Source organism: Pelodiscus sinensis, chromosome 6 (genome assembly GCF_052426305.1).
Source record: "Pelodiscus sinensis isolate ZL-2025 chromosome 6, ASM5242630v1, whole genome shotgun sequence".
Lineage (NCBI taxonomy): Eukaryota > Metazoa > Chordata > Testudines > Trionychidae > Pelodiscus > Pelodiscus sinensis.
The window spans coordinates 75,312,912-75,325,976 of NC_143057.1; the positions used below are offsets into that span (position 1 = coordinate 75,312,912).

At 40.7% G+C, this 13,065-nt stretch overlaps 1 protein-coding gene across 1 annotated transcript in view; it reads right to left on the reverse strand.

The window, feature by feature from the left end:
• Positions 1-13,065, reverse strand: part of ADGRV1 (adhesion G protein-coupled receptor V1) — a 393,877-nt gene that overhangs the window by 191,559 nt on the left and 189,253 nt on the right. The window contains exons 80-84 of the mRNA XM_089779321.1: positions 11,084-11,268; positions 10,549-10,798; positions 10,221-10,360; positions 9,502-9,662; positions 6,696-6,796 (exon numbers count right to left, since the gene is read on the reverse strand). Of these exons, the coding sequence (XP_089635447.1) occupies positions 6,696-6,796; positions 9,502-9,662; positions 10,221-10,360; positions 10,549-10,798; positions 11,084-11,268 (837 nt within the window). The remainder of the gene's footprint in view (positions 1-6,695; positions 6,797-9,501; positions 9,663-10,220; positions 10,361-10,548; positions 10,799-11,083; positions 11,269-13,065) is intronic.

Here is a 13,065-nt window from a genome sequence, read left to right on the forward strand (position 1 = left end):
TCCCTGCCTCAGAGCCAGCCAGCTTCTGTCCAAGTGTGACGGGGCGGTCACGCCCTGCACTCCCGGCAAGGGAGCTACCAAGGTACCGTGGGGAGCACCACAGCAAAGGGGGAATGGTGTCTTCCCCATGGCACATGTGCAGAGCACTGCGCTGCCCCAGCAGGAGAGCTGCCGTGGCTCACTGAGGGGGCAGAGCCTGCAGAGTGGTGTCATGCCCACGGTGCATGCACGTGGCTCCACGCCATCCCAGCAGGTGAGCTGCAGTGGCCCATTGAAGGGGCGGAGCCTGCAGGATGGTGCAGATGTGCCCACATCAGCAGACATCCCTGCATCTGGGGATAGGAAAGGGACGTGGCACTGGCATTTGGGACAGGGCATGTGGGGAGCAAGATATAAGAGAGAGTGAGAGAGAGAGGGACGGGGGAGAACAGAGGGAACCGGTCAACTAAACAGAGAAGCCAGATGCCACAGAGGCTGGGGAGGAAGGAAGCAACCCAGGGAGAGGGGAGGGGACTGAGTGGATGTCAGCGGATTGGTGAGTTTAGGGGAAACTCTCCACCAACCAAGTCAGGGAAAGATTACCCCATCTTTAGGAGCCTTGGTCAGGACCTGGAGCAAGGGTGGGCCTAGGTCCCCCCCGTTCCTCTGCCGGCGTGTTGAGCTAAAGAGGGCATACGCTTGAGGGAAGAGGGATTCATTTGAAACCATGGTGTGAACTTATGGGAAAGGGGATTTGGCCACAAAGCATGTGGGAACACATGTAAGTAAACATGGGATTACTGAACTAAAAAATGCTCGCGAGAATCATTGGGAGAAGACGCCGGGTTGGGGGTAATATAGCTCACGACATGTTACACCAAGTAACCAGGCTCTGCCTCTGAGCACAGATTCCTAACTTTGGCTGTGACATCTAGCCTCCTATTCCCGGCTACTTACTCCTGCACCAGCCTCTAGGTGCAGGACAGACCAGGACGAAGACACAAGCAACTCTCCCTTTGCAGCATATAAGCTATCTGTTATTTAAGATTGGGTCTTCTCTGGATTTTAAAGGTCCATAGCTCCAAAGTGCTTTCTTTCTCTAGAAACATTTAGGGAGTCATCATAATATTGATGAATTTACTTTTAGGGGGATAGTGAGCTCCCAGCAAGGCTCAAAAAAAGCAAAAACCTCAACTTGATCGTCAAGAGCTCATTTCTAAGAGACAGAACTATGCTCAAGAGTCTGTCTTTGTGCTCTTGGCTCCACTCCTACAGAGACAATGCAGACTGAGAACTTTGCCATAAGAGCCATCACAGAGAATTTCATGGCAAGAGACTGGGCAGAAGACAACAGCAGAGCTTAGTGACTCTGAAGAGGCCCTGTCTACTCAGCTCCTTAATAAATTTGAAATCTTAAATTGGATTAGGTGACAGTGCCTCCAAACAGGATCAGACAAAGAGCTCCTTTGGGTGAGGGGATAGATTTGCAGACACCTTTCGCGTACTGTTGCTCTCTAATCCAAATCATAAGTGAGCTTTGTTGTATGGGTGAAATGTTGCAACCAAGAGATTATTGCCTGAGATACTCAGTGGTAGGTGGGAAGAGAGTCAGACTACTGCCAGAATTAAGGAAGAGAATAGCTATTTTACTCTTTACTTGCATATATTTTATATTGCTGTGTTTTCTCAAAAGTTATGACTGTGTTCTCTTCCCCATGATAAAGATTTCCTTATTTGGACAAAGCCTCACAGCTTACAAGTGGGGAAGAATATCCAGAGAGGGTGTGTTCGGTTTTCTCAGGTTTCCAGGTGGGCACTCACATGAGTTTAGTTTCTCAAAACATATTGAATCCAGCTCTCATATTAACTGTCTGACAGAAAGGTTACATTTGGAATTACCCTCAATAGTTATTCCCAGAGTGATTCATTTTGGTGACAAGATGAAAACACAATGGCTCTAAAGACTAGAACAATAGAAAAATAGGTGCACTTCAATTGAACTGCTAAAATAACAGCAGTGTTAAGGACCATGTAATTGAGCATATCTACTGGGGCTTTTTTTTAAGAGAAGTATTTACTTTCAGTTTCCAGGTTAAATGTGTGTGTACAGAAATCTTTAGGGATTTTGTTTGTTTCCCTCCTGATCCCCTTCAAATAACTGGCAGATATTTATATCCATATTTCCAGATACATTTTGTTTGAGGTGAGGAATGCAAAAGAATGAAGAATTAAGGGTATGATGTGGCTATTTTTTAAGATGACAGATTGTTTAATGGCAGAATGTCTTGTAGAACTTCAGGGTCAGAAAAGGACTTTATAATGGAGATTGCCTCTATCCTAGAACGGACCTTGAATCCATTCCCCTGCCTTCACAGTAGGACCAAGTACCACCCCTGACAAATTTTTGCCCCAAATCATTTCTGCAAGGATTGAACTCGCAACCCTGGGTTTAGCAAGCCAATGCTCAAACCACTGAGCTATCCCTCCCCCAAGTTTTGGGAGCTTGAACCCTAGCCTCATTATGTGACTCCCCCTCCCAGCAGATTCCCTTATTTTCTCTTTTGGCTCTCTCCCTGCTACTCACTACCAGATTGCCAAATGTGTCTCCTCCTGCCCAGGAATCTCAGACAATTTCCTCTGCTTCCATGTGACTCCTTGCCACCATAGTAATCCACATTAGGCTGCTGCATGCTTTTTAAAATCTAAAGTGTAGTATAAAGAATTTTGAGTGGAACTAATTCCTCCAGCATCCTCCAGCAGTAGTCAAACCCTAAGAATAGGGCACGTCTACATTACACAGAAGGTAGACACTGCCATGGTTGATCTTCCAGGGTTTGATTTAGCAGGTGTAGTATAAACCTGCTAGATTGAATTCAAAGGCCCACCTCATCGACACTGATACTCCTGCTCCTAATGACAAGTATGGGAAGCCAGCAGGAGTGTTTGCTCTTGTTGGTCTGCCACTGTGTGGACGGCGATGCAAGACACAGTTTATGTAGCTGGAGTTGCATATCTTACTTCAACCTTCTCATGTAATGTAGACCAGGGCCAACTTAATAGAACACATTACCTCACCCACCTTGTCTCCCTGATATCCTGGACTACAATAACAAGGCATACAAGTAATCAATTGTAAGAAATCTTACAAAATAAAACAAGTATTTTAATCTTATCCTAAACTGTTGAACAATTCCATCTCTAATTAGGTTTATTCAACAGATCACACATTAACAAAGCAGGTCTACCTCCCCTGATGTCAGTGGAGTTATATCAGGATGAATCTAGCCCAGTGATTTAAAAGTGACTATTACTGGTAAGACTAAGTGAATAATGTGGCTGTAATATGGGTGTCTCCCTCCTAAAAGCTGCTTCTTTAACTTTTGAAAGAGGGATTTTATTGATTAGGTGGGATTTAGTGATAGAACAGGGGATCCCAATTCTTATATATATTCTGAACCACTTACCAAAATAAGCAGATCCTCTCAGGAACAAGCTCTAATCCCTGCCCCACAAAATAAAGCCCATATCCTGTACATATATAGACTTGTTACATGCAATAATATTAGGACAATGCTAATGAAATAAATGAAAATAAACTCATTAGCACAAATTAATAATTCAAGAAAGAATGTGTTTCAGAGACTCTGCAATAATGTAGTTATACATCAGCCTGGATGTAAAAAATATATATATATATATTAGAAAGACCTTGGATTATATGTCTTTCAACAGAGATGCACTAACTCTCAGAAACGTGATCTGCTACATGCAGAAGGTCACTGCACAAAGACTTACAAAGGCTCTGTCATTATAAAAGGTGGTGGTCACCAGGAATAATTCTGTTGATCACTGTTTGGGTACCACTGTCTGAAACAATTAATAATTATGTTCAACCATGAAACTGGAACAGTTTTGTCAATGCAAGTTTAGCCAGCCACTTTAATAAAAAAGATTTGACTGCCACCTACAGTTTGCGATAGTTAATGTATCTCAATTCAAATACGTACAAATGAAAATAACTGCAATCCTAATTTTAACATCCAAAGTGATGTACTGCCACAGAATGCTAAGAACCAGAAATATATTCTTCCCTGGATCAAGTTATTCGACAAAACTTGAATGCAGGATACCAAAAATATGAATGCATATATCTAAAATTTTAGTTTGGAGAGTAACATCTGAAATTGGATTATAGAGTTATATAAAAATGTAAGGTCCTTTTACCATTAATTTATGTTTCCTAAACATTGGTGACCACAAAACAATAAAACCTGAGTCCAATATAAAGATAATTTACCCTTGTCTCTCAAAGCTTTCACTCATACATAGTCTGAGATATGCTAGTCACTTACAACTTTTTTCTATCCAGTCGGCACAATGCTATATTTACTAAATGTTATCCAAGTCCCACTATTGGTTAATGTTTCTACATCAACAGGATACAAATACCAATGTTCTGATAAAATGCTTCTTGTATTTATATTAAACATTTAGCACTGACTTTTTTTATACAATTAGCTGCTCAAAAGTCACATAATCGTATCTTTAAGAGAGCTCCCAGAATACAGGTTCATTAGTAGGCAAAATCAACCATCTAGGTTACCTAAAAACATTTCAATTATATGGATACAGGTTTAAATATTTGTAAATTATGTTACATCCATCATTAATTCTCATTCTCTCTCCCTCCCCCCCCCATAGGTAGACCACATGCCTGCTTATGGCAGCACAATTGAGTGGGTGTCAATATCCTTTCAGCTGCTTAACAGCTGAGAAATTCTTCGGGCTCCTATTGAGCAGCTCCCACCCTCTCTCCCTCTGCTCCTGAGCCTCTTTCTCCTTCTGAATGGCTGCTCTCCAGCTGGCCCCTCCTTCCTATCTAAGCAGTAGCTAAATGGTTGAGCAGCTGCCCCTGCAGCACTGGCCATTATTATAATGCTTATACCCCACATTTACTGGATGCTTTACAGCTGATCATTCCCACCCACACAGGACCCCCAACATGGTGGAACAAGTGTGTCTAGAGGATGAATAGGAAAAGGAATTATATACTTGATAATTACATTTTAGAAAATTTTCACATTTCATAGAATTGTAGCCACCCCATATAGAATAACCCCGTATTGTAACAGTTAAACAAATAAACATACATGCAGTAATATGGAGCTGCTGAACCAGGTACTCTTAAATCCTGCCAACAGGCAGCTAAAGAGATATATGTAAAAGTGTTTTTTGAAAAATTCACTAAAAAGTAGATAGACAAAGTGGGCAAGGAATATCACTTACTGGATCAGCTTTGTTAACAGAAGATATCCATTAATAGAAGTTGGTCCAGTAAAAGTTTTAAACTTTTTACCAAGGCAAAATTACAATAAAACATTAATGTTTCTGTTTAAAATGTAGATCCTTTACTGAGGCATTAAGCAAGTAGGTCATGGGTTCTGTAGGAAGCTGGCATTTTTTTTTAAATCGTGTTAACAGACCAAACACTAAGTAAATCTCAAATGAGACTAGTGACTAAATTCAGCTATTTAACAGTAATTGTTAAATTAAAAAGGAAATTTAGGACACCAAAAATAAAAAAAACCCTATTCATCCAGACTACTGTAGCAACTTCAGACAAATTACCTACATTTTGTCAGCAGGGCCCCCTCTGTCTTAGATACATTAATCAATCATCGGGAATTTAACTCTAGAAAATACCAAAGTGATTATTTGTTGTGGGTAAGAGCTAAGGTTATAGGATAGCTGTTACTTGGTACTGATTTGAAATCATACCAAGAGATGTGTAATAATGTTAATAGTAAATAAGATCGTCTATTCTCAATACACTGTATTCTTATCTTTACTGCTTCCTACAAGTTAGTATAAGAGACATATGTATATATGCACACACACACACACACACACACACACACACACACACACACACACACACACACACACAAATAAAACATTTGTGCATTTCCCATGTTTTTTCGGTCTCCCTTACATTATTTTATTTCCATAAATCATATTGTTAGCACAGATACTGTGTCATCTCAGCCAGAACATTATGTTCCCACCCTCCCACCAAAAAAACCCACTAGAACTCAATTGTACCAGGTGTAACACAAATACCCCAACCATATGTTAGTTATATGGCTTAATGCTGCTTGGAAATGTGTAATTTTGACTGAAGAGAAGGTGCAGAAGCTCGCTTTAAGTAGAAGATGGAGGATGAATAGGAGGAGTGAAGTGAGCTACTAAGACTCGGGGGGAGAGCACTAGCTTGAGGCTGAGACGGTGGGGATCCTAATGGTTCCTACCTGTTCCCCAACCTGATCCTGGGTAGTGCAGCAGCTGGTCCAGCTCCTCCAAATCCTTCTGTTGCCTCTGCCCATAACCTAGGTATGTGTGACCTTGTGCAGAGGCACAGCCCACATATTATTTCCAGCGAAGGGATGTTAGCTCTCCATGATCTTTCAGTGACCCTTTCACTCCCTACTTTTTCCACTTAATTATCAATACCTTTTACTTTTTAGACACATAACACAATTTCCGATTTGACGCACACGGGCCATCTTGTGCTCTAGTCTCTCTCTCTCTCTCTCTTTTTAAAAATACACAAGCAAAGCTCTCCTGCTGTCTTAGGAGCAACTATGGGGAAATGGGAAAAGAAAGAATGTCTGTATTGATCAAAATGTAGAAACTTCAAAGATTTTTCCCCCTCCTACCTGAGTACCCAAACAGGCAACCATCATATGAGTAAGTAGTTTAGCCGCAAACATGGAACATCTGGTACAGAAAAGATGCGAAAGGATAGCCAAAGTGAAACCTGTGGGAACAACAACAACAACAAAAAAGGATCATACTAAGAATCCCAGACTAGCATCATTATATTAGATGGCAAAATAGTTCGGGAATTGTTAAATAATTAAGGCCCCAATTCTGTAAAGACCCTACAAATGAGAATATTAAATTGCGCTTATAATTAAGTATGTGCTTTAAATTTTCAAATGTTCTGTACATGCAATATTTGGTATTCATTTCTTTATCATGTGGAATGTTACAATTAATAGTAATGAATGCAGCAAAGGGAAATTTTCTATGTTGGCATTAATTGTCTACAGAAACTACACAGAAAAGCAAGCCTTGGTATGGATGGTTATTACCTCCCTGCCTTACCAAAATGGTGCCCTTGCTACCGAGAGTTCCTGGATGTAAAGGACTCAACTTCAGCATTGGCTGTGTATTCCAACACTGACCCATGTGAGCAGAGCCAGATGGTGTCAATGCGTGGTACCATAGTAAATGTCCATGCTAGCTCACAGGTTTTCCGTGGTACTGAAGTGCTGATATTCCAGAAGATGTTCCTGATGCCAGACCTGCAGGAGGAGGCTGCAAGCAGTGCCACAGGTACAGGCACCAGTGCTGGCGGTATCACTGCTGGTGGTGTCAGAGGGACTAGGGCGGAAGATGCAAGAGGCAGTGCCAAAGTTGGCCCACTAGGTGGCAGTGCTGGTGCCAGAAGTGGGGGCAGCTGGTGCCATAAACTCAATGAGATCCTGAGTGGCCTCTTAAGTATCTGGTGTGGACAGAAGATCCAAGTCCTCTTCCACCGCCAACGGACTTGCTGGATCTCCCTGAGCTGCTGGAGTTGACTATGCCAGGACCAATGGGCCTGGCCTGAGCAGGCTCAGCATGGTACAAGCCGACTTCAGAGTCTTGCTACACATCCTGGCGGGAGAGCGACACAAGCTGGTTCTCTTCTTCTTCTGTGGAACCAGGGAGTGTAACCAGTGCAGGGTGGATGAACCCATCTTATGTGAAGGAGATCAGCGCAAGTGATGCCTCCACTTATCAGAGTGCAGTGCTGAGGTCTCCCGGACCGAGGCCAGCGCACTGAGCACCAACCGAGTCAAGGGAGAGTCCTGGGGCTGTGGCCTAACTGCCCACTCCAGAAGGAGGAGTTTTAAGCTGCTGATCTTTATCCCTTTTAGTTCTCAGCTTAAACCTCTTGCAAATGTTGCACTTGTCTTGCAGATGCTCTTCTCCCAGGCAGTTCAGGCAGGCAGCATGTGGATCACCTCTGGCATATGCCTTCCACACTTGGCACGCTGTTTGAAGCCCTGGACTGCTACATGCCTCAAGAGCACAAATAAACAAGTGGAGGGGAAACCCTCACAAACTAACTAAACTAAATAAGACTGCAAAAGCCAATCTAAGTTACAAAAAATCATTACAAAATATCGACAGTAGGGACTAATGACTTGGAAAGCAAGAGGTCAGAAGCTCCAATGCCCATCACTAGTAGAAAGAAGGAACTGAGCAAGCATCAGATCAGCAGGGGTATACACACACAGTTGTGGAGGAACCACACTAGGGGGCTTCTCAGCCACCTGACTGGTACTGCTGGGAAAAAATTTCCAATGGCAGTGAATGTGGGGCATACATATTGAAATACACATGAGTAATCACTTGAAGAACCACTTGTTTACCAGACATAACTACAAGTCTCACCTAAATTATCTTAATGAAGTCCCTTCAATAGAAGCAACTTCACAGAGAAAGGAGGTGATAAAATGTCAAGTGCTTTTTAGAATATTCTTTTATCAGAGTGCACAGTCTGAGCTAACCTAATGGTGGGTAACAATTTGTGTAAATGTTTGATCGCCAGGTGCCTTGCCTCTTCATTTCCTGGCAGAGGAATAAAATGTGCAGTTTTTTTCTGTCTTACACTCTCATAAATGGAATGTATGTCTCTTTAAGAGTTCATCACATGTTTTTATGAAGGATGGGCAGACAGTTTTCATAGTCTTAACTGTCTGACTGCAAAAAAATTTTCTGAGGTAAAATATATCTTAAAACCTCATCTTTATATTAGGAGAATGTAAAGTATTCAAAGAGGAGGTTATTTCATCTGAACAAGATGACTGCCTCCAGCCTATTAATTTGGTGCTGAAATTTTGAACACGGGACCATCCTTTTATCAGATCATTGCATTCATATTTCTCACAGAATATTAGTTTCATTTGATTTATTTTATTTAACTTCCATCAACACAATAGGAATGGAGAGTTCGTGAAGCATCAAATTGTCCTTATACCAAAACGTTCTTTGCACAATGAAGGTTTTGTATTCTTTCTTACACTAAGAAGGTACAACATTTTCAGCAAAGTGCTATTAATGGCTTATAAAAGTTGCAGATATGGAGATGCAGTTTCACTGTTGACATCAACATTCACAGAATAGAGCTACAAGGCAGATAACTTTGTACTAACACACTGAATTCATTTATAATATTTAAAGATAAAATATATAGCAATCCCAACAATGGCACAATTGGAATCGCTGCCTCTTGAATCCATATCCATTAGAGGACTACAGTACTAGTGCATGCCTGGCACTTTGCTACTTAATGTCCGTGAAGACTAACCAATCACTTCCATGCCTTTACAGTAAAGATGGTTCACTATAATACTTTCTACTTTAACAAAATCACATCAGTTATTAATTAAAAATAAGGCTGTATCAACTGACCTGAAATACAGATGAATCCAGAAGAGAAAAAAGCTTCATTGTATGAGGACAAGTTGTCTGTCTGGGCATACACTGCATAAATGGACATGTGAGAACAGGAGCATTGCACGTAGTTTGAAGTGTCATCAACCACTTTGCAGAACTGACTATCAGACAACCAACTATAGAAAAAAAAAAGATTTACAAGGTCCTTGTTCATGAATCTGAAATTCTCCCAGACGTATTAGGCATCTAAGATGTGATTTAATCCCCAGAGATTAAGGGATGGCTCCAGTAGCATTAACTGTACTGAAATGTAAACTGGTCAGACTAAAGACCTTAAAATTGGAACTCTAAACTAACACTGCCTAACTATAACTAAAGCTCTAACTACAATTTCTAAGAAAATGTGTATAACTTAAGAGGCAATAGTAAATCTGAAATCACTTAGTTAGTCCTTATGGGTGATAAAAAGGAACTGAGGAGGATTGCAGATGGACCCTTCCTATATACCTGCATGCAGTGGCATGTGGCCACAGAGAGTGCTCAAGCCATCAGACAGGTATCACTGAGAGAAAAAATCTCCAACAGCCCGGTGCAGGGCATGCACTCAAAGGCAGAACAATGGACATGATTTTGTAATGGAAAGCATAAGGCAATCTGAACAGTTATCCATTACACATGTGCACACAGATTTATTATGGAAATTGACAAGCTAAATTGTGATTTACAAACAGTACCTTTCTGCAGCCTGATTCCAAAGGAGGCACAGAGATTTTTGTGGAACAATTCGGCTGTCCGCAGAATAAATTCGGTAGATAACTTCATTGTTATCTTTCAATAGATGTGAACGTTGACCCTTCAAACTTATTGAAAAAATCTAATATGGCATAAAAATATAAATATATATTCAGCATTAAAATTCAATATACATCAAAATATAATTATACATCTGTATGCACAGACAGACATTAAACATGATACACTACAGACATTCAACATCTTTTGATCAAGGGTTAACAACAAACACATTCAAATCCCATAAAGGAAGCCACTGCATTTTCATACCTTGTTTTTTAGGGCAGTTCTTTTATCACCAGTTATAAACCACTGTTGGCTGCTGTATTCTGTAAACTGTACAAATTTACAGTTCTCCTCACTAGGAGAAGAGGAGGCAATGGAGACCTCCAACAAGCGCTCAGGAATTCTGATTGAATCCCCATCTTTTCCATCAAATTTGTGTCCATTGATTTGCTGAGGGTACCAGTGGTGGGCCATTATTACAATGTATGGGCAGCTGTCAAGGATGGTTTTGCCTCTATTGGAAAAGAAAGAGAGCAAGAGATTGATCCAATAAGTGGAACAATTATTCATTCTATTCTGCAGTAATAGTCTAAAATATCACATCTTACTTTGGTGCCACTGCAGTGCTTTGTGAGAATACTGTAGAATGCTGTACATCTTTGTATATGATGAGACAAATCCTCATCAGATTTACTCTGAAAGTGCACTACAGTCTAATATATGTAATTAAGGATTGTTGGTCTACTACAGAATATTATCAGATATTTCTACTATGTTCTGTAAATTCAAAATTATTTACTTTTCACCAGGTGATCCACATATTACTCCAGTCAAGAGGGAAAAGGCAAACTTCTCAGTAACTTCAGCAAGCAGACTGTAACCCCGTGTGTCCTTACGCTTTGGGCTAGCAAGAGCACAGAGTATCTCATAGAAAAGACTGCGGCTTTTATCTGTAAGCTCCTGTTTTTCACCTTCCACCATTATCTAACATGGGGCAAAAAAAGAAAATGGTATCATTACATGAGTATAAAAACAATCATTCCTTGATTTTTCAAGCAGTAGTATTTATGACAATACCAAAACTATGTTAGGAAAATAAATAAAACGTTTCAATTACTTGACTATATTTATTTATTGAGAAATGTCATAAAGAGTGAAAAGTTAATTTATAAAATCTTAGGCCCCAGTCCTGAAAGTGAGAAAGGGCTCTGACTGTATGAAGCTCATCATAAGACTGGAGTTCTAGAATTACATCTCAGGCCTAGCATGACTACAATTTAGATACAGAAGATCACATTAGAAACAGTAATAGTTTTTAACAAATTATACAATTGTGCCTTGCATTGCTTTCTTTTCAGTAACTTTCATTTGTTTTTGAGTACAGCATTTTATTGCTTTGATTTACTCAGTCTTACATGTAAAAAGGCAGATTTTTTTACTTGCCAGTATGAATTAAAAATCAATTGCTGCTAAATAGGTTCTCATTATGAGTGCACTTTTAATATAATTTTCAATTTTCTCTTATTTTAATTCTAAAGTTTTCATTTTTCTCATTTATTGTCACCAAGCTATCTTTGGCTCTTCCTTGATGTGCGACTGATGTCTGCCAAGGGGGTTCACTGCTGAATTGTTAAGTGTCTGAGGAGCCAAATTCATATCCAGCAGATTTTTTCACAGAAGTGACATAATCTTGTGGGATATATGGCTACTGGCTGGGGTATTGAGCCCTTTCTTTCCTCCTTTGTCACTTCTATCACATGAGCATAGCTGTCCTTCTCAAAGTGGGCTATGGCTTGATGTATGGTGTAGCAACACACTGTTCCATTCTGTGCCAAGTTCTCCTAGTTTTGGGGATTTATGCCTCCCTTTTAAGGTGTACTTTCAGTCTGTCTTTGAAACACTTCTGCCTCTCTCTGCTCTGACTTAACTAAGAGAACAGCATGTACTTCAGGAGGTGAGTGTCAGGCCTACATACACAGTGGCCAGTCCATCGGAGTTGATATTTCATGGCACATGCTTCTGTACTGCTGATGTTGACTGCCGAGAAAATGCTGATTTTAGTGCATTGATATTCCCAGATGAAACTAAGAATACTCCTGAGGCAGCACTGCTGGAACTACTCCAGCTGCCTGAGATGATGTGTGTAGGTTACCCAGGTTGCATACCAGTAAAGAAGGGTGGGGGTGACTGCTGCCTTATACACCAAGATCTTGATGCCTGTTTGTAGATCCCTCTTACTGAAATCTTGTTTTGAGTAGTCTTCCAAAGGATGTGCGGGCACAGTGGATCCTGTATTCAAGTTCTGTATCAAGGCTGGCTATTTGGGAGTGGGAGATCTGGCTCCCAAGACAAGGACAATGGTATCAGGGGTTCTCCACTTAAAGTGATTTGTGGAGTGCAAAGAATAGTTTGTGCAGGTGACAGCAAATAGAGTACCTTGGTTTTCCCCATGTCAACTGACATGTCAACCAACAAGATTTTTGTGGCACAACAGATTCAGGAGCTCATGGCATTCATCAGTCTAACTAACGCCTTTGACTCTATCAATCATGATGCTCTATGGAAGGTGCTGTGTAGGTTTTGCTCTCCACAGAAATTCATTTCCATCCTCAGACTACTCTATGATGACTGCATCCATTTTGTGTAATGGTTCAGAGACTTCAGCATCTGAGCTAGCGTCAAGCAGGGTTGTGTCACTGCTCCAATACTTTTCTCCACTTACCTTGCTGTGACCCTGATTCTCATTCATGATTATGTTTGACAGGACTGGGACTGAATACC